Source organism: Pelodiscus sinensis, chromosome 27 (assembly GCF_049634645.1).
Source record: "Pelodiscus sinensis isolate JC-2024 chromosome 27, ASM4963464v1, whole genome shotgun sequence".
NCBI lineage: Eukaryota > Metazoa > Chordata > Testudines > Trionychidae > Pelodiscus > Pelodiscus sinensis.
The window spans coordinates 16,647,672-16,667,545 of record NC_134737.1 but is presented as its reverse complement, the minus strand read 5'-3'; the positions used below and the strand labels follow the sequence as shown (position 1 = coordinate 16,667,545).

At 49.1% G+C, this 19,874-nt stretch overlaps 1 protein-coding gene and 1 long non-coding RNA gene across 2 annotated transcripts; one reads left to right on the top strand and one right to left on the bottom strand.

Moving 5' to 3' along the window:
- Positions 1-432: 432 nt before the first annotated feature.
- Positions 433-13,390, bottom strand: LOC142820884 (uncharacterized). The gene is made up of 3 exons (XR_012897840.1): positions 12,681-13,390; positions 10,092-10,181; positions 433-1,565 (listed from the first exon to the last, which is right to left on the bottom strand). It is a non-coding gene; the product is annotated as an uncharacterized LOC142820884 (long non-coding RNA).
- A 280-nt stretch (positions 13,391-13,670) lies between these two features.
- On the top strand, positions 13,671-19,874 carry RABIF (RAB interacting factor). The gene is made up of 2 exons (XM_075910545.1): positions 13,671-13,863; positions 17,954-19,874. Exons 1-2 carry the CDS (start codon positions 13,711-13,713, stop codon positions 18,197-18,199), a joined length of 399 nt encoding a protein of 132 aa, XP_075766660.1. The 5' UTR covers positions 13,671-13,710; the 3' UTR covers positions 18,200-19,874.

Sequence of the window (19,874 nt, the reverse complement as noted above, 5' to 3'; positions counted from 1 at the left end):
AAAAAAATTCTGGCTACTATGCACTGTACCTGTACACACCTGATTGGAATGGACATGAACAACACATTCTGAAGAACCAGTTATGAAAAGATACATAACCATTTTATCTGCTGCATTTCTCCTTTTCCTCCTCTTCCCACCCCCCCGCTGAGACTCTCCCACCATTTGGTGCTATATCACCACTTTAGGAGGCCTGGGAGGTTTATGTGCTTTATGAGGCACCCACATAGCCCTTACATCAGTTTACAGAATCATAGAACTGGCAGGGACCTCAAAAGGTCACCTAATCCAGTCCCCTGCACTCATGGCAGGACAAAGTATTATCTAGACGAGAGGTCGGCAACCTTTTCAAACCAAAGAGCCAAACTACATTGAATTTCAGAACAAGTGGTCAACAAAAAGCCATATAAGAATGCTCATTTGGATGACTGAAAATATATAATTTCATATTATTGATAACTGACATGAATAATAATAGCATAAATGAAACACTGAAACATTTATTTAATAGCACTTCTGCTGCTGCATCTTTTTGCACATTTCTTTGACGTTTACATCATAACTGGTCAAATCCAACTTCATGCAGGTATTCAGGCTGTCTTCTGTCAATCTTATGGCAGGGAGCGGGGGATGTGGAGGTGCAGGAGTCTGGGTTGGGGTGTATGAGGGTCTCCGGACCGGGGGTTTGTGTGAATGGACTCGGGGCACAAGGTTGGGGAGTGTGGAGGTGCAGGAGTGTTATGACAGGGATGGGTACGAGGGGCTCAGGGTTGGGGGGTGTTAAAATGCTGCGGCCAGATGGGGGCTGGGCCCCAACAGAGGGCTTGTTTGCCAGGCTTCATTTTTAAATAATATTTTACTTTGTCTAACACAAAAGGTTTCAACGTTGTCTTTATTTATGGCTAGACTGGGGAACTTTTTGGGGGGTCAGGGGCCACTGACTCACAGAAAAATCAGGGACCACATAAGTGAGAAGGGGGGGAAAAACCCTCTAAAACCGCCCAACCCTCACTGATGTGGCCCTCAGCTGAAACAGTTCACTATCCTGATGCTCCAGCCCCATGGTGGGGGAGGGCCAGGAGGCCTGAGGTTTAAGGCCTCAGGCCAGATTTACTCTTCTGGGGTTCCAAAAATGAGGGGTTCAGTGTGCGGGACAGGACTGCCAGTGAGTGGGATAGGGATGGAGGTGCAGGATCTGGGTGGGAGGTGAACTGCAGAAGGGGGTGAGGTCTGGGGGGGAGGTACGGTGGAGGACCAGGCTGGGGCAGGGTGTTTGGCCAGGGGAGAGGGAGTAGAAGCAGGGTGGGGTGCAGGGCTCAGCAAGGGAGGTTAGTGATGGAGTAGGGGTGCAGGAGCTGGGCATGAGAGGGTAGGGGGCCACTTCGAGTGCTCCACTCTAGGTGTTGGGCTTGTCCCGCGCTGCAGACCAGAGATTTTTCAGCAGTGGTCCAACCAGGCCACACGTGCGCAGCATATGCCAAATCTGAGCGTTCGCAGCCTGACTCTTGCCAGTTCCTCCTAACCATCTACAGCTGCAGACGGAGTCTAACTGCTCTCCTGTAGTTCTGAGAGAAAAATTTGTAAATATACTTAGTTAGTAGTTCTACTTATTATAGTTCTTGTTATTAGTCTTAGTTGTTTCATAGTTCACATTTAAAACAAAAAAAAATATTTTTTTCTTCACAACATGCCGGGATCCGCCGGCTTTAAGAAATGTGTGGCTTGCCATGATGCAATGCCCGCCTCAGATGGATGCTCCAGGTGTATCAAATGTTTAGGAGAGGGTCATATTCCCGAAAAATGCCAACATTGTGACAAACTTACGGTGCAAGCAAGAGAGACCGCAATATACGGCTCAAGATGCTCCTCTTTAATAGGGCCCTGCAACCGTCCAGCTCTCATGACTCGGGGCCTCCGGAGACAGCGGCAGCACATAAGAGGTCCACTCTAAGTCCGACTGAGAGGAGATCTTCGCCCTCCCGCCATTTTATTTCAAAGCGGAGTAAGGTTATGGAGAAGCCAGGCACCTCCAGAACGGGCCTAGTGTATCGTGCTGACAAGCACAAAGCTGCCCACAGCACTTCAGAGCCAAGCCCTGCCCCGTCAGGGGGTCAGGTGCAGATACCGACATCAGCTCCCAGAGCAGAGTTGGCACCAGCAGTAGCCTCCAAAACTCCAACCTTGCCGGCACCGAAGACATCCATGGCACTGACATCGAAGCCGGCACCGAAGCTACCTCGGCACCAAAGAATCACACTGAGCTGAGAGCACCACTGGCACTGAGCGCACTATGTGTCCCGGAACCGAGCACACTGGCACCAGCCGTGCCAGCACCGAGCACCCTGGCACTGAGCACACCGACACCGAGCATCAGAGTGACTCCATCAGCATTGACATCGCCGATACTAGCACTGCATCAACAGCCAGAGCTGTCGTCACGTCATCACCCTTCTCCAGCACCTTCCAAGGCATTGCATAAATCTAGGAGGATCATTACCCCTTCTACTAGTCTGGAATCAGTGCCATTTTCTGCTGGACCTTCTCATGCTTTATCACACTCAGTGCGTTCACACGTTCGGATACACAACAGCCACACCACACATCGTCGTCGTCACCTACCACATTATTCTCCATCCCTCCACTGTTACCACCGGCATTATCCCCAAGAAGGCGAAGGAGCAGGTCCAGTTCAAGATCACTTGCCCGCTCATTGTACTCCGAGTATCATCATTCGACAAGAAGGTCATATTCCCCAACATATTAGCAGGACAAAGGCTACCATACGCACCGCCATTATGATTACTACTGCCCTTATTCGGCGTGACATACATGTTCAAGATTGCCTGACTATCGCCATACACATGTTCACTGCAACACTGTCATTGATGTAAGGTGCCATCAATCCTTACAGGACCACTTACTTGTCAGCCGAAATGGTTAGGGCAGTGTGTGTGTGTGTGTGTGTGTGTGTGTGTGTGTGTGTGTGTGTGTGTGTGTGTGTGTGTGTGTGTGTGTGTGTGTGTGTGTGTGTGTGTGTGTGTGTTACACCCAAGTCTTCAACTGCTGAGACGCAAAGTCTCGTTGCAGTGGACAGCCTAGGAGGCTGGAGGGCGCCCCGAAAAATAGTTTAACGTCTGTGACTTTACTGCTAGGACCGGGGGTCCCATCGCAGAGGGCAGCCAACAGGCTCTCAGATGCCCCGAGTTTATAGGAAGAGCTTATTACAACTCAGATTTTAGCTGCTAGGATACAGAAATCCCTTCGCAGCGGGCAGCCTGGGGAGGCTGAGAGGTGCCCCAACGGATCTGTCCTCTGGAAGCGACACGATCCAAAACGCCCAAGCTCTTCCTATACCTGTCCCTTTTGACCGGCTGAAGTTCTTTTGTTTGTGTTCGGTTCGGGTCCAGCAGCACGGGTTCAAGGCAGAAGCTTGACCCACACTGGCTTATTTATAGGAGAAAGAAAGAGAAAAGAAATAAAGAAACTTGGTTCAGTATATATATATTTATAAGTGAATGAGGGCACCCCACTTATTCCCAAAGTTTGTAGCTAAATCACCTTACCAAAGGCAGTTTACAATAGAAATGAAGCAGCTTGACTTAAGAAAACTATAATAAAGTAACTAAACTTACAACAGAGTAACAATTAAAGTGTACACATAAAGAAAACACATTGCAGGTACAATTCTCACCCCTGCATTCCAGACTTGGTATGGCCAGCGTCTTTCTCTCAATCCCTCAGGAAGAAGTAGGGCGAGGTTGGGCGTCCCACGGACCTCGGGAGACAATCAATACCTGCCAGCAGGTGTAGGTGATTGGAGCTCAAATGGGGTGGGCAACTAAACCCTCTTTATACCCCTTGGGTCACATGGGCTTCTTCCTGGTCTCAAGTGGCCAATTAGGAAAAATGGCTTTGAACACCAAGTTTCCCGCGAAGGGTGCAAAGCATAATTCACACCTGGGAAAATGCAGACAATGGGCACCTCTGGTATGTGATGGGCGAAGATTCCTCTCCTGAGACAGTGCAGGCGTGTCAATTACTGATACTAGCCATCACGGCGACGGGAGGCCTCCCAGTCGTCAGCTAGCCCATTTACTGTCTGGTTTCTGTTTATGGTAGAGTCAGGGACAGGCATCACACCTGCGTTCCCAGGGCATCAAAGGCTGACTGCCTTTCTCTTTCTCTCTGGGGGGGGGGAAAACAAGATGGGGTTCGTGTCTGGCTACACTACTCCAACTGGAGATGTACCCCCAACACCTCCATCTGATCCAGGCACAGTGCAAGCCACAGAGCCAGACCAACCACAAGGGGAATCCCCAACTGACCAATCCTCCTCATCCCCTGATGAGGCTGTGTTCCCAACTGACAGTTCACCCACCGATGACACATGCCAATTCCAAGACCTCTTCAAGCGTGTCGCAGAATCACAGGAAATACAGTTAACACAGGTGCAGCAAAAACAACAGAAGCTCCTTGAAAATTTACAACAGTCTCAGAAGTCGAGAATTGCCTTACCTCTGGATGATGCAATACTGGAGATAGCCCACGAGGTATGGCAGACAGTAGCCTCCGTTCTTCCAATGAGCAAAAAGGCAGACAAAGTACTTTGTCCCCCTAAGGGTAGCAAATTTTTATTTACGCACTTGCAAAACAATTCTTTGGTGATGATTGCAGCGCGGCAAAGGACAAAAGCTCCCCAACATAAAAACACTCCAGGGGACAAGGAAGGCAAGCGCCTAGGCCCGTGGTCCCCAACACAGTGCCCGCGAGCGCCATGGCACCCGCGGGGGCATTTGCACCTGGCGTGGCACTTGCGGGGAGCGTCGGCCCCGGGCGCGCGGCGCTTGCGGGGAGGGGGGGAAGCGCCGGCCCCAGGCGCGCGGCGCTTGCGGGAGGGGGGAGCGCCGGCCCCGGGCGCTTGGCTATGGGGGGGCCCCGGGCATGCAGCTATGGGGGGGGGGGGCCGCCCCCGGGCATGCGGCTATGGGGGGGGCGCCCCCGGGCGCGCAAGTGTCCCCGCCCCCTGGCGCCCAGCGGGCGAACGGCCACGCCCCCTGGCGCCCGACAACCTCAAAAGGTTGGGGACCACTGGCCTAGACCTATTCGGGAGAAAGGTCTACTCATCGGCTACCCGAATGTTGACGATGGCAAACTATGCTGCCCACCTCTCAAACCATAGTTTCGATAACTATACCAGACTTATTCCAGATCGCAGGCCCTTGTTCTCATGGGAGACTTGAATCATCCTGACATCTGTTGGGGGACCAACATGGCAGTACACAGATAATCCAGGAAGTTTTTGGAGAATGTTGGGGATAACTTCTTGGTGCAAGTGCTGCAGGATCTGACCAGAGGCTGGGCACAGCTTGACCTGCTACTCACAAACAGGGAGAAGCTAATAGGGGAAGTAGAGGTGGGTGACAACATGGGAAGCAGTGATCATGAGATGGTAGATTTCAGGATCCTGACCAAAGGAAGAAAAGAGAGTAGTAAAATACACACCTTGGACTTCAGAAAAGCAGACTTGGACTCCCTCAGAGACCTGATGGGCAGAATCCCCTGGGATGCTAACATGGAGGGGAAAGGAGCCCAGGACAGCTGGCAGTATTTTAAAGAAGCCTTATTGAAGGCACAGAAAGAAACCATTCCATTGCGTAGCAAGAGAAGCAAATTTGATAGGAGAGCGGATTGGCTTACCAGGGAAATCCTTGGTGAACTTAAGCACAAAAAAGGAGCTTACAAAAAGTGGAAACTTGGACAGATGACTAGGGAGGGATATAAAAGTATAGCTCGAGAATGCAGGGGAGTTATCAGGAAGGCGAAAGCGCAATTGGAATTGCAACTCGCAAGGGATGTGAAGGATAATAAGAAAGGTTTCTCCAGGCATGTCAGAGAGAAGATGCTTAGAGGTGGTGTAGGGCCCCTACTAGATGAGGGCAGTAATCTAGTGACAGATGATGTGGGGAAAGCTGAAGTACTCAATGCTTTCTTTGCCTCTGTCTTCACAGACAAGGTCAGCTCCCAGACTAATGCGCTAAGTGACGCAATATGGGAGGAAGGTGAACAGCCCTTGGTGGGTAAAGAACAGGTTAGGAACGATTTAGAAAAGCTAAACATAAATCCATGGGTCCAGACTTAATACATCCGAGGATATTGAAGGAGTTGGCAAATATCATTGAGGAGCTTTTGGCCATTATCTTTGAAAAGTCGTGGAGATCGGGAGAGATCCCGGGTGATTGGAAAAAGGCAAATGTGTTGCCCCTCTTTAAGAAAGGGAAGAAGGACAATCCAGGGAACTATAGGCTCAGTCTTACCTCAGTCCCTGTAAAAAATCATGGAGGGGATCCTCAATGCATCCATTTTAAAGCACTTGGAAGAGGGGAAGGTGATCAAGACTAATCAGCATGGATTCATGAAGGGCAAGTCGTGCCTGACAAATCTGATTCGCTTCTATGATGAGGCTCTGTGGACATGGGGAAGTCAGTGGATGTGATATACCTTGGCTTTAGCAAGGCTTTTGATACGGTCTTCCACAATATTCTTGTCAGCAAGTTAAGCGAATGTGGATTGGATAAATGGACTGAAAGATGGATAGAAAGCTGGCTGGAAGGTCGGGCCCAGCGGATAGTGATCAACGGTTTGATGTCAGGATGGCAATCAATTTCTAGCGGAGTGTCCCAAGGTTCTGTTCTGGGAAAGGTTTTGTTCAACATCTCTAATGAACTGGATGAGGGGATAGATTGCACCCTCAGCAAGTTTGTGGATGACACTTACCTAGGGGGAGAGGTAGATACGCTGGAGAGCAGGGATAGAGTTCAGAGTGACTTAGACAAATTGGAGGATTAGGCCATAAGAAATCTGATGAGGTTCAACAAGAACAAGTGTAGAGTCCTGCACTTGGGATGGAAGAATCCCAAGCATTGTTACAGGCTGGGGACCAACTGGCCAAATAGCAGTTTTGTAGAAAAAGACCTGGGGAGTACAGTGGATGAGAAGCTGGATATGAGTCAACAGTGTGCCCTTGTAGCCAAGAAGGCTAATGGCATATTAGGTTGTATTAAGAGGAGCATTGCCAGTTGATCCAGAGATGCCATTATTCCTCTTTATTCGGCTCTGGTGAGGCCACATCTGGAGTATTGTGTCCAGTTCTAGGCCCCCAATTACAGGAAGGATTTGGATGCATTGGAGAAGGTCCAGCGGAGGGCAACCAAAATGATTAGGGGGCTGGAGCATATGACCTGTGAGGAGAGGCTGAGGGAGTTGGGTCTGTTTAGTCTGTAGAAGAGAAGAGTGAGGGGGGATTTGATAGCAGCCTTCAACTTCCTGAAGGGAGGTTCCAAAGAGGCTGGAGAAAGGCTGTTCACGGTAGTGATGGATGGCAGAACAAGGAACAATGGTCTCAAGTTGTGGTGGGGGAGGTCTAGATTGGATATTAGGGAAAAACTATTTCACTGGGAGGGTGGTGAAGCACTGCAATGGGTTACCTAGGGAAGTAGTGAAGTCTCCATCCCTAGAGGTGTTTAAGTCTTGGCTTGACAGAGCTCTGGCCGGGTTGATTTAATTGGGATTGGTGCTGCCTTGGGTAGGGGGCTGGACTTGATGGCCTTTTAAGATCTCTTCCAGCTCTATGGTTCTGTGATTCTATGATTCCTTTTCTTGAAGACTTCTCTGGCACTAAATGCGAGATCTTAAAGTCTGTGGTACAGGAAGGCTATACCGCCTCGAGGACGGCATTACAGATAGACCTGGATGTCGCCGACACAGCAGTGCTAACAACTGCCACAGCGGTAGTTATGCGAAGGGTGTCCTGGCTGCAGCTGTAGGCTGTGCCAAAAGATCTACAGTCCAAAGTGGAGGACTTGCCCTTCGATAGGGAAGCCCTATTCGCTGAAAAGACGGACCAGCTGCTTCACTTGGGCAAGGACTCAAGAACCACCCTCAGGATGCTCGGTATGTATACCCCACTGTATCGCCGCCAGCGATATACACCTTGCTACCATCAACGACCCTTCTAGATTTAGGCAATACGACCAGCAACGGCCTAGGCAGCGACAACAGAAGTGACAACCTCAAAATAACAAGGCGCCAAACCAGCAAAACAACCAGCAGCCTGTTTGATGGTTTCATCGAGGGTCTGCAGAACATCCCTTTGGAATGCCATCCACAGGAACCAAACAAAATATTCCATCATCGATTGAGACTGTACTGCCATCACCACTGGCAGATGGGTTCGCGAGCTAATTGCATCAGGCTACGCAATCCCCTTCATCTCATTATCCTCTTCCTCTCCCCCCTCCCCGTCCCTTTTCAGGGACCCATCTCACGAGCCTTTCTTAAAGGCAGATGTCCTCCATCTCCTCGAGATTGGGACCACTGAGAGGGTTCCCAAGAAATTCCAGGGCAAAGGATTCTATTCCCGTTATTTTCTTACTGAGAAGAAATCGGGAGGGTGGAGACCAATGTTAGATCTTTGAGGACTCAATCGATACCTACGAAAACAATGGTTCAAGATGGTAACACTGGCTTCCATCATATTGGTTCGCATCCCTCAACTTACAGGACACATATTTTCATGTGACCGTACATCCAGCCCACAGATGTTTCCTAAGATTCCTGATAGGCGAGGAGTATTTCCAATACAGAATTCTTCCCTTTGGACTTTCATTGGTGCTGCGAGTTTTAACAAAAACACTAGCGATAGCCGCAGCGTACCTCTGCCACCTTGGCATCATAATTTTTCCCTATCTGGACGACTGCCTAATCAAGGCTCCTACTCTGGAAGAGGCATCACAGGCCATCAACTTCACACAGGATCTATTCCACAGTCTCAGTCTCGTGATCAATTTTGCAAAGTCATCCACGACTCCACAATCTCTCGAGTTCATTGGGGCTCGACTAGATTCCACCATGGCCAGAGCTTACCTGCCCCTCTCCAGATTCCGAGTAATCCAAGAACTTGTGCAAATACTCTCCTTGAGTCCCAAAAGCTCGGCACTTACCTGCTTGAGGCTCCTAGGCCATATGGCCGCCCCCACATACGTAGTACAACATGCAAGATTGCGTCTCAGATGTCTTCAACATTGGTTGACTTCCATCTACTGCCCGGGCAATCACGACCTTCACAAACCAGTTTCTGTCCCTCCCATTGTACGGGAATCCCTAAAATGGTGGAACACCACCACAAATATGCTTACCAGCATCCCCTTCCGGCACCCACGGCCCACCATATAAATAACCGATATTAGATCTTCGAGAGCCCATCTCAGGGACTTTCAAGTTCAAGGATGTTGGTCCGCTCACAAGTCTCTCCAGCACATCAATTTTCTCGAGTTGAGAGCAGTATTCAACTTCTGCAAAGCTTTCCTATCCAACATTCAAGGCCGCGCTATTCAAGACCTTTAAGACAACATGACAACAGTATATTATATGAACCGCCAGGTTGGTGCTCGTTCACAATCCCTTTGCACGGAGGCAACACGCTTATGTAACTGATGCATTCGATACAATATTTCTATCACTGCACTCTACCTACATGGCAAGGACAACGTCATTGCCGATACTCTCAGCAAGCACCTCATCCACCAACACGAATGGCAACTGAACCCACAGATAACAGAACAAATCTTCCAAAGATGGGGACATCCCACCATAGACTTATTTGCAACATATCACAACGCGAAGTGCCTCTTTTACTGTTCAAAAGCAGGCATCGGACCGAACTCTCTAGGGGATGCCTTCCTGATAGACTGGAACCAGCAACTGCTCTTTGCGCTTCCTCCAATTCCTCTGATTCCCAAAGTCGTGGAGAAAATAGCCAGGGACAACACCAAGGTCATTTTTATAGCTCTCTTCTGGCCCCACCGAACATGGCTTCTGCTCCTCCTTCAGATGACCGTGTGTCCTCTGTACCATTTACCGGCCCAACACAATCTTCTGACACAACAACAAGGGAGAATTGTACATCCACATGTCCACAACCTACATCTCACAGCATGGCTCCTAACTGGTTCTGACACACAGAAATAGCATGCTCCCAGGAGGTCAAACATGTACTGATGCATAGTAGAAAGGACTCGACACACCACACTTACCTGTATAAATGGTGCCATTTCCAATCCTGGTGCCATGCCAATAACCTCAATCCCGATTCCCTTCCTCTCCAGCACGTCCTTGATTATGTCCTGCAATTACAAAGATCAGGTTTATCGCTTCCTTCGATCAAAGTACACATTGCAGCAATCTTAGCTCTTCGACCTCTAATATAGGGTTACTCATTATTCTCCCATCCAACGACCAAACGATTTTTTAAGGGACTTGCAAACTTATATCCCTCACACAGGGAACCTGCAGACATTGGGGGCCTTGCAGCTAGTCTTACAGGCCGTAATGAGTCCCCCCTTCGAGCCAATGGCACTATCCGACCTGCCAACACTCACCATGAAGGTCACCTTCCTGCTGGCTATCACCTCTGCCCGGAGAGTGGGAGAGCTCGCTGCTCTCTTGGACACACTACTGTATACACTTTTCACTAACCAGGAGCTGGTACTGTGCCCTCACCCCCCCAACTTCCTTCCCAAGGTGAACTTGTTGTTCCATATTAACGAACCCATCGTACTCCCAATCTTTCACCCTGAACCGCACTCGTTTCCACAGGATTCTCAGCTGCATACCTTGGATGTTCACCATGCCCTTGTGATCTACTTGGATAAAACACAAGCTTTCCGTAAATCACAACGTTTGCTATTATCCACGGCCCAGCGCTCCATGGGCCAACCCCTCTCAGCACAACATATTTCTAAAATTGTTGTCTCCTGCATCTCACGTTGTTCCTCATTACAAAATAAGACACGCCCCCCCCCCTTGTTCACTGACCGCACATTCAACAAGAGCAATGGCAACTTCGACAGCCTTTATTAAAGGGGTCTCCCTACCAGACATCTGCAGAGCGGCTACATGGTCATCCAATTACACGTTCGCAAAACACTATGCTATCAACGCTTTGATTCATGACTAGGCAGTAGCCTCGGCAGTCTCATCCATGGCACAGAGGTCATAACTCCAATACCCCCTTCCATAGACCAGAGTACTGCTCTGAAGTCAACTAGAGTGGAGCACCCACAGGGACCGCTTGAAGAAGAAGTTACTCACCTTGTGCAGTAACGATGGTTCTTCGAGATGTGTCCCCGTGGGTGCTCCACGTCCTGTCCTCCTCCCCTCTTCAGAGTCTCTTTTTTTCTGTTTTTCAGATATTCTCCACTTAGGAGGAACTGGCGGGAGCTAGGCTGTGCACACTCAGTCGGCACGAGCGGTGCACGCCTCCTGCTGTGCATGCATGGCCCGGCCCCACTACTGCTGAAAAATCTCTGGTCTGCGGCGTGGGATGAGCCTGACAGCTAGCGTGCAGCACCCACAGGGATGTATCTCGACGGACCATCGTTACTGCACAAGGTAACTTCTTCTTACTTGCTTTTGTACTGCATCACAGGCACCATGTAACCCTGCCTCCCGCTGCTCCCAATCGCTGGATTCTGGACAATGGGAGCAAAGGGAAAACCTCCAGGAAGAGAACCCCTGCGAGGCTGGTCCCCCACAGCTGGGTAAAGGAAAATGGCAGCACATGGAGCCATTTTTGGCTCTACTTGTTCTCCGCATGCTGGATCTAGCAGGGGGGCTTAGAGCTTTCTCACCCTGCAGGAAACCGGCACTGGCATTCCAATATTGCAGGGAGCCGTAAGGCTGTAGCACTAGTACCGGCTCCCTGCTGTGGTGGGAGCTCGGGTGGGCTGAGCTTGAGCGCCAAAGTCATATATGGCTCATGAGCCATAGGTTGCTGACCCCGATCTAGACCTTTCCTGACAAGTGTTTGTCTAACTTGTGCTTACATGTGTCCAATGATGGAGAATTCCACAACCTCCACAGGCAATTTATTCCAGTGCTTAATCACCGTGATAAGAAGTTTTTCCTAATGTCCAACCTAAACCTCCCTTGCTGCAATTTAAGATAATTGCTTCCTGTCCTATCCTCAGAACAATTCTCACTCCTTGTAACAACATTCTGTATCCTTGAAAATGATTATCCTGGTCTGTCTTCTTGTTTCCAAATTAAACTCATTTTTTTAATCTTCCCTCATAGGCCATATTTTCTAGACCTTCAATATGTGTTGCTCTTCTCTGCACTTTCTCCAATTCGTCCATGTTTTCTTGGTAAGTAGCACCCAGAACTAGACACACTACTGCAGCAGAGGCCTAATCAGCACAGAGTAGAGTGGAATAATTACTTCTGGGCGGTGTCTACATGGGCCACTTGCTTTTCCGGAAAAGCAATGACGATCTAATGTAAAATCGTCATTGTTTTTCCGGAAAAACTATGCTGCTTCCATTCGGGCAAAAGTCCTTTTCCGGAAAAACTGTTCCGGAAAAGGGCCAGTGTAGACAGCCCACTAGTCTTTTCCGCAAAAAAGCCCCGATCGCAAAAATGACGATTAGGGCTTTTTTGCGGAAAAGCACGTCTACATTGGCACGACGCTTTTTTGGAAAAAGTGCTTTTCTGGAAAAGTATCCTGCCAATGTAGACGTGCTTTTTCCGGAAATACTTATATCGGAAAACTGTTCCGTTTTAAATATTTCCGGAAAAGGGTGCCAATATAAACGTAGCCCTGGTGTTTTGCTTACAATACTTACAGAATCACAGAAGATTAGGGTAGGAAGAGATGGCAGGAGGTCATCTGGAAGCAGGACCAACTCCACCTCAATCATCCCAGCCAGGGCTTTGTCAAGCCTAGCAGTACAGGCAGTCCCCGGGTTACAGGGATCCGACTTACATCGGATCCCTACTTACAAACGGGGTGAGGCAACCCCGCACTAGCTGCTTCCCCCCAGCAGACCAGGGAGACGTGAAGCTAGCGCCGCCCCCCCCCCCAGCAGATCAGGGAGACTTTTCTCAGCAGAGACCTCATCTTGAGAATAAAGGACTGAGGGAAGTGAGGTGTGGGAGAATAAAACTGAGCTCTGGAGAAATGTTTGGTTAGAGTTTCCCCTACAATATGTTCAAATTCCGACTTACATACAAATTCAACTTAAGAACGAACCTACAGTCCCCATCTTGTACGTAACCCGGGGACGGCCTGTATACTGAATTGCATTAGTAGGAGCACTGCCGGCAGACTAAGGGAAAGGATTATTTCCCTCAATTTGACACTAGTGAGGCCACCTCTGCAGTACTATGTCCCGGTGCGGTTCGCCCCCCAGGAAGGGCTGTGGACACATTGCAGAGTCCAGCAGAGGGGGGGGTATGGCTGAGGAGGAGAAGCTGCGGGACTTGGCTGTATTTAGTCTGCAGAAGGGGGGTTTGACAGCAGCCTGCAGGGGCGTTCAGAGGCTGGAGGAGGCTGTTCGGGGGGGGGGGGGGGCAGATGGCAGAAGAGGAGCGATGGTGCCAGGTTGCGGGGGGGGGGGGTCTAGCTGGGGAAGTGGAGAAGCTGTTTCCCATGGTCGGTGGGATGGTTCGGGGGGGGGGGGGGCTCCGCCGGGCCTGGGCCTCCAGCACTCCAGGGTGCGGGGGGGGGGGGGGCAAGTGCAGTCCCCTCCCCCGCCGCGCCGCGCGGGGCCGGCCGGCAGCGCCCCTCCCCCGCCGTTCCGTCACAGGGAGCGTTGGGCTCGCGGCGATGGCGGGATCCGCCCCGCCGAAAGCTCCGCCTGCGCCTGCGCGACCATGGCGGCGGCCTGCGCGGAGATGGAGGCGGCGCGGAGCCCGGGCGCGGCGGGGCTGGTTTGCGCGCGGGGCCGCAACCGTAAGGCCGTGCTGTGCCAGCGCTGCGGCTCGCGCGTGCTGCTGCCCGGCGCCGCCACCTTCGCGCGCAGAGAGGTAGGGCCCCGCCCATCCCCCAACGGCTCCCCCGCTCAGCCCCTCCCACGCCGGTGTGCGCGGCCCTGCCAGCGGGGCCCCATCCCGCCTCAGCGCCGTCCCTCCTGCCCCGCCCCTCTGCTCCGAGCCGGCCCCACCCTGGTGCCATGGCAACAACCAGCGCTCTCTGCGCAGGGCTGGATGCGCACGCTGCGGGCCTTGCTCCCCGATGTATTTGTGGGTCCCCCCCCCCCGTTGTCGTTCTTCCGGGCGGGGCCTGGGGGGGCGGAGCGAGAGCCGTGGGGTCTAGGCAGGTGTGAAGCAGTAGTCCCTGCCATGGCGAACTAGCCATGCGCCACTGGCCAGATAGCCGCCTGTGGCTATGGGCTGGACACGGCTGTGCGTGCACCCAGCACTGCTGCTCCCTGCTTCTCTTGCTCACACACCTCTACTGGCTATATACACTGCCAGGCACAGGCTCCTCAGCCCCCAGGCTTTTCATGGAGATGTGCACCCAGGCAGGTTTTTCCAGTTTCCACGATGATCAGGGGACACTCCCCACAGATTGATCTCCTTCATCCATCCTTTAGAGCCATGTCTTTAGGACCACCCTATTTCACAAGCAGGTGGTCCTGGTCTCAGCTTAACAAAGTTCTGCTGTAGCATGTAATTGATCAGTTCTGACCGATCCCTCAACCAGCACCCATCCTGCCTTTTGAGCATGCTAGGGAGCAGATGCTGATTGAATGTGGGCAGAAACCTGGGCCTTGTGCTGCAATGCTTTGTGCTGCCATGATGCCAGATCACTTGCTGGCTTGACATGGAAAGGTGTCTGTCCTACTGTGGACGGTAGAATAAGGCAGGCCTCTCCAGAATCCTTTTCAGAAGGATTAAAGAGTTCCTCGATCAGAGCTTTATGGAGATGTGCAGGGAGGAGTCTCGCTCTGTCTCCAGACACATTAACAAACTTTTTTGGGGAACCTCTGCTGTGTAGGCAATGTGGGCACCACTGTACCCCTCAGATCATAGAACCATAGAACCCTAGGCTGCGTCTAGATTGGCATGATTTTCCGTAAATGCTTTTAACGGAAAACTTTTTCGTTAAAAGCATTTTCGGAACAGAGCGTCTAGATTGGCATGGACGCTTTTCCGCAAAGCACTTTTTGTGGAAAAGCATCCGTGCCAATCTAGACGCGCTTTTCCGCAAAAAAGCCCCAATCGCCATTTTTGTGATGGGGGCTTTTTTGCAGAAAACAAATCTGAGCTGTCTACACTGGCCCTTTTGCGCAAAAGCTTTGCACAAAAGGGACTTTGCCTGAACGGGAGCAGCATAGCATTTCCGCAAGAAGCACTGATTTCTTACAGTTGGAAGTCAGTGCTTTTGCGGAAATTCAAGAGGCCAGTGAAGACAGCTGGCAAGTTCTTCAGGAAAAGTGGGTGATTTTTCGGAAAAACTTGCCAGTCTAGACACAGCCATAGAGCTGGAAGAGATTTCAGAAGGTCATCAAGTCCAGCCCCCTGCTCTAGGCAGGACCAATCCCAACTAAATCAACCCGGCCAGGGCTTTGTCAAGCCAAGACTTAAACACCTCTAGGGATGGAGACTCCACTACTTCCCTAAGTAACCCATTCCAGTGCTTTGCTACCCTCCTAGTGAAATAGTTTTTCCTAATATCCAACCTAGACCTCTCCTACCACAACTTGAGACCATTGCTCCTTGTTCTGCCATCCATCACTACTGAGAACAGCCTCTCTCCATCTTCTTTGGAACCTCCCTTCAGGAAGTTGAAGGCTGCTATCAAATCCCCCCTCACTCTTCTCTTCTACAGACTAAACAGACCCAACTCCCTTAGCCTCTCCTCATAAGTCATATGCTCCAGCCCCCTAATCATTTTGGTTGCCCTCTGCTAGACCCTCTCCAATGCGTCCACATCATTTTTGTAGGGGGGGGCCTAGACCTGGACACAATACTCCAGATGTGGCCTCACCAAAGGGTAATAATGACATCTCTGGATCTGCTGGCCATGCTCCTCTTAATGCAACCTAATATGCCATTAGTCTTCTTGGCTACAAGGGCACACTGTTGACTTATATCCAGCCTCTCATCCACTGTAACCCCCAGGTCCTTCTCTGCAGAACTACTACTTAACTGGTTGGTCCCCAGTTTGTAACTATGCTTGGGATTCTTCCGTCCCAAGTGCAGGACTCTGCACTTGTTCTTGTTGAACCTCATCAGATTTCTTGTGGCCAAATCCTCCAATTTGTCTAAGTCAATCTGGACCCTATCTCTGCCCTCGAGTGTATCTACCTCTCCCCCTAGCTTAGTGTCATCCACAAACTTGCTGCGGGTGCAATCCATCCCCTCATCCAGGTCATTAATAAAGATATTGAACAAAACCGGTCCTAGAACTGAATCTTGGGACACTCCGCTAGAAGCCGACCGCCATCCTGACATCGAGACGTTGATCACTACCCGCTGGGCCTGGCCTTCTAGCCATCTTTCTATCCATCTTACCGTCCATTTATCCAATCCTCATCCCCTAAACTTGCTGGCAAGAATATTGTGGGAGACCTTATCAAAAGCCTTACTAAAGTCAAGGTATATCACATCCACTGACTTCCCCATGTCCACAGAGCCTCATCATAGAAGCTAATCAGATTGGTCAGCTTACCCTTTCTGAATCCATGCTCACTATTCCTAATCAATTTTCTCTCTTCCAAGTGCCTCAAAATGGATTCCTTAAGGATCTCTTCCATGATTTTTCCAGGAACCGAGGTAAGACTGACCGGCCTATAGTTCCCTGGATCGTCCTTCCCTTTTTTGAAGATGGGCACTACATTTGCCTTTTTCCAATCATCCGGGATTTCTCCCGATCTCCACGACTTTTCAAAGATAATGGCCAAAGGCTCCTCAATTACATTTGCCAACTCCCTCAGTACCCTCGGATGCATGGATTTGTGTACGTTTAGCTTTTCTAAATAGTTCCTAACCTGTTCTTTACCCACCAAGGGCTGTCCATCTTCATCCCATCTTGCGTCACTTAGCGCATTAGTCTGGGAGCTGACCTTGTCTGTGAAGACAGAGGCAAATAAAGCATTGAGTACTTCAGCTTTCCCCACATTATCTGTCACTAGGGTACCTCCTTCATTCAGTAGGGGCCGCACACCCTCTTTGATCATATTCTTCTTGTTAACATGCCTGTAGAAACCTTTCTTGTTATCCTTCACATCCTTAGCCAGTCGCAATTCCATCTGCGCTTTCGCCTTCCTGATAACCCCCCGGCATCTTCGAGCTATACATTTAAACCCCTCCCTGGTCATTTGTCCAAGTTTCCACTTTTTGTAAGCTTCCTTTTTGTTCTTAAGTTCACCAAGGATTTCCCCTGTAAGCCAATCCGGTCTCCTACCATGTTTCCCTCTCTTGCTACGCGGCAGGATGGTTTCTTTCTGTGCCTTCAATAAGGCTTCTTTAAAATACTGCCAGCTGTCCTGGGCGCCTAGTCCTGGGCTCCAGCTGTCCTAACTAGTGTTATTCCAAAATAACAATGCAAGCATCTACACAGCAATTCCATTATTTTGACATTATTTCGAAATAACAGGTGGGTTATTCCAACTTCTAGAAACCTCATTCCACGAGGAATAACTCCTCTTCTAAAATAGGTATTTTGAAATAGCTGCAATGTGGACATTTCCATTGCTGCTATTTCAAAATAGCTACTCACCAGGGCCATTCTAAGTTATTCCTCCCCAGTGCCTCCTGGAGCTCTAAATTGAGATAGTTCATCCACATTGGGGCACCTGGCTCAGACTAATTTTAAGGCTTCCTGTAGTGTGGATACTCTTTTTTTAAATAAGCTATTTTGGAATATATCTTCCAGAATAGCTTATTCCAAAATAAACTTGCAGCGTAGACATACCCAGTAAGAGAAGAGAAAGAAAATGAAATGGGGCCCTTCTGAGCTTGGACACAAAGCCACTGGTGCCATGGTAAATCCACTGCTATCACTGTGTGCTTGCTTTCGGCCTATGTCAGCTCTGCAGGTCTGAGTGTGGAGTTGGAGAAGTTATGTGGTATTTGTAAATGACTTACGTCATGTTTTGTTCCTTGGCAGCTTTTCCTTCCCTCCATGAAGAAGAAGACAGCTCTGCTTGCCAGCAGCTCTCCAGATGGGGACATGCTCCAGGAACACTGGCTTGTAGATGACATGTTTTCCTTTGAGAATATTGGATTCACCAAGGATGTTGGGAATGTAAAGTTCCTCATATGTGCAGACTGTGAGATCGGGCCAATTGGCTGGCACTGCCTCGATGATAAGAAGAGCTTCTACATAGCCTTGGACCGTGTTTCTCATGAGTAGCATCCGGAGTAAAGCTCAGACTCTTTGCAAGGCCATCACAGCTTGTGTCCAGGATTCTTTGGTGCAATCATTCCATGACTCGTAATGTACCAACATGAAGCCAGAGGCACTTGCTCATGGACTTGAACATCTCATGGATTCACCTTAACAGCTCATTTCAAGCAATGGGCAATTATTGTTACATACAGTGCATTACAGCTTCCTCCCATTGTAACACGGGAGTGGCAATTCCAGTGTTCTCATTTCTGATTTTTAGTCCCCACTCATGGGCAGTCTCAGCTCCTGAAGTGTAAAATGTGAGTATAACTCTTGTCACCACAATGTTTTTTAATTTAAATTTTGATTGGAAGCTGGAACATTGTGATGTATTTCAAAGAAAATGTTCCTCCCTTCTGGAGGAAGCTAACTGGGAACTGCACCTTTGAGAGAACAGCTAACTAGATAGAACCTTGCCCACTTTCTCAGGCATTTTGCCCAATTTTAGTGGGTTTTCACTTATGTTTTGGACTACAGGGTTTGCCATATGTAAACGTTTACAACCAGGGCAACTTTATCCCTCCTTCAGAAAAAATTGCTTTTCCGCTTTCATTTACAGTTTGAATTGTTCATGAACTGGCAGTGAAAGATGGCCTGAGCTGGCACTGATGTGTAGGATTAATTTTGCAGGAAGTGTAAGGAAGTTTTCTGTGTAAGAGAAAATTCATAGTAAAACTGCAAGAACTAAATGTACTCACACTGCTATAATCAATATTTATGTTCTATTAAATATATTCGATGTTTCTCAGTGCAAAGTTTGTATTGCCTTTATCTATAGAAACTTGAAAGGAGGAGCACGGTAAAGTACTTACAGATTTTTGCAAGTTTGTATTGCTTGCTGTAGACTGGCTGATCATGCTGCAAGAACATTTGATTTGGAATCAGCCATGAAGTTTATTAAAGACTTTCCAGACTTGTGATTGTGAAACTTTCTTGAAGTTAGAACATTCTGCCTTAATACAAAAGTCAAGTTCTTAATGTACTGCACAGAAAACAAGTGGAAACAATGTCAGCAAATATGGTCCTTTGTGGATCGGATAATTACAAAATTAGCTCATTTAAATAAATGATTTTTTTTGTGCTTATTTAAATGTGATTTAAATCAGTCCACCCTATTCAAGCATAAGGGTCCCTCAGTCTCTCTTGTTAAAGCTGTTCCACTGTGGATAATGAAAGAGACATTGGATCAGAAGGACTGAATCCTACGTCTCCCACATCCTGGAAGAGTGCTGTAGAGTTTTTCTTACTGGAACTTGTGAGTGCTGCCAAGGTGACACTGTGTTTGGTATGTGCTGTAGGCGCTATCTGGGTTTCTGTTTGTCTGGTTTTGTTATGTAACCGTTTGTATCTTTATTTTAGGGGCAGTGTTGGTTCTCCCTTTCTCTTGGGAAATGGGTGTGTGTGTGTGATTTCTCCAAAAGGTCCACTACAGATGGGTTTAGGGGTTTGACCTGCAAGCATGGATGGTATTCAGTGGGTGCTTGCTGTAAAGGTCTTGATTGTGCTAATCTAAAATCTGCCTCTCAAATAAGTACACTTACTGTGAATCATTTGGTACAGAAGGGACTCTGGCTTACGGAGTCTTTTGTTCAAGTTTTTTCCTTGTTTACTCCTGCTAATAAAAGTAATTTTTCCAGTG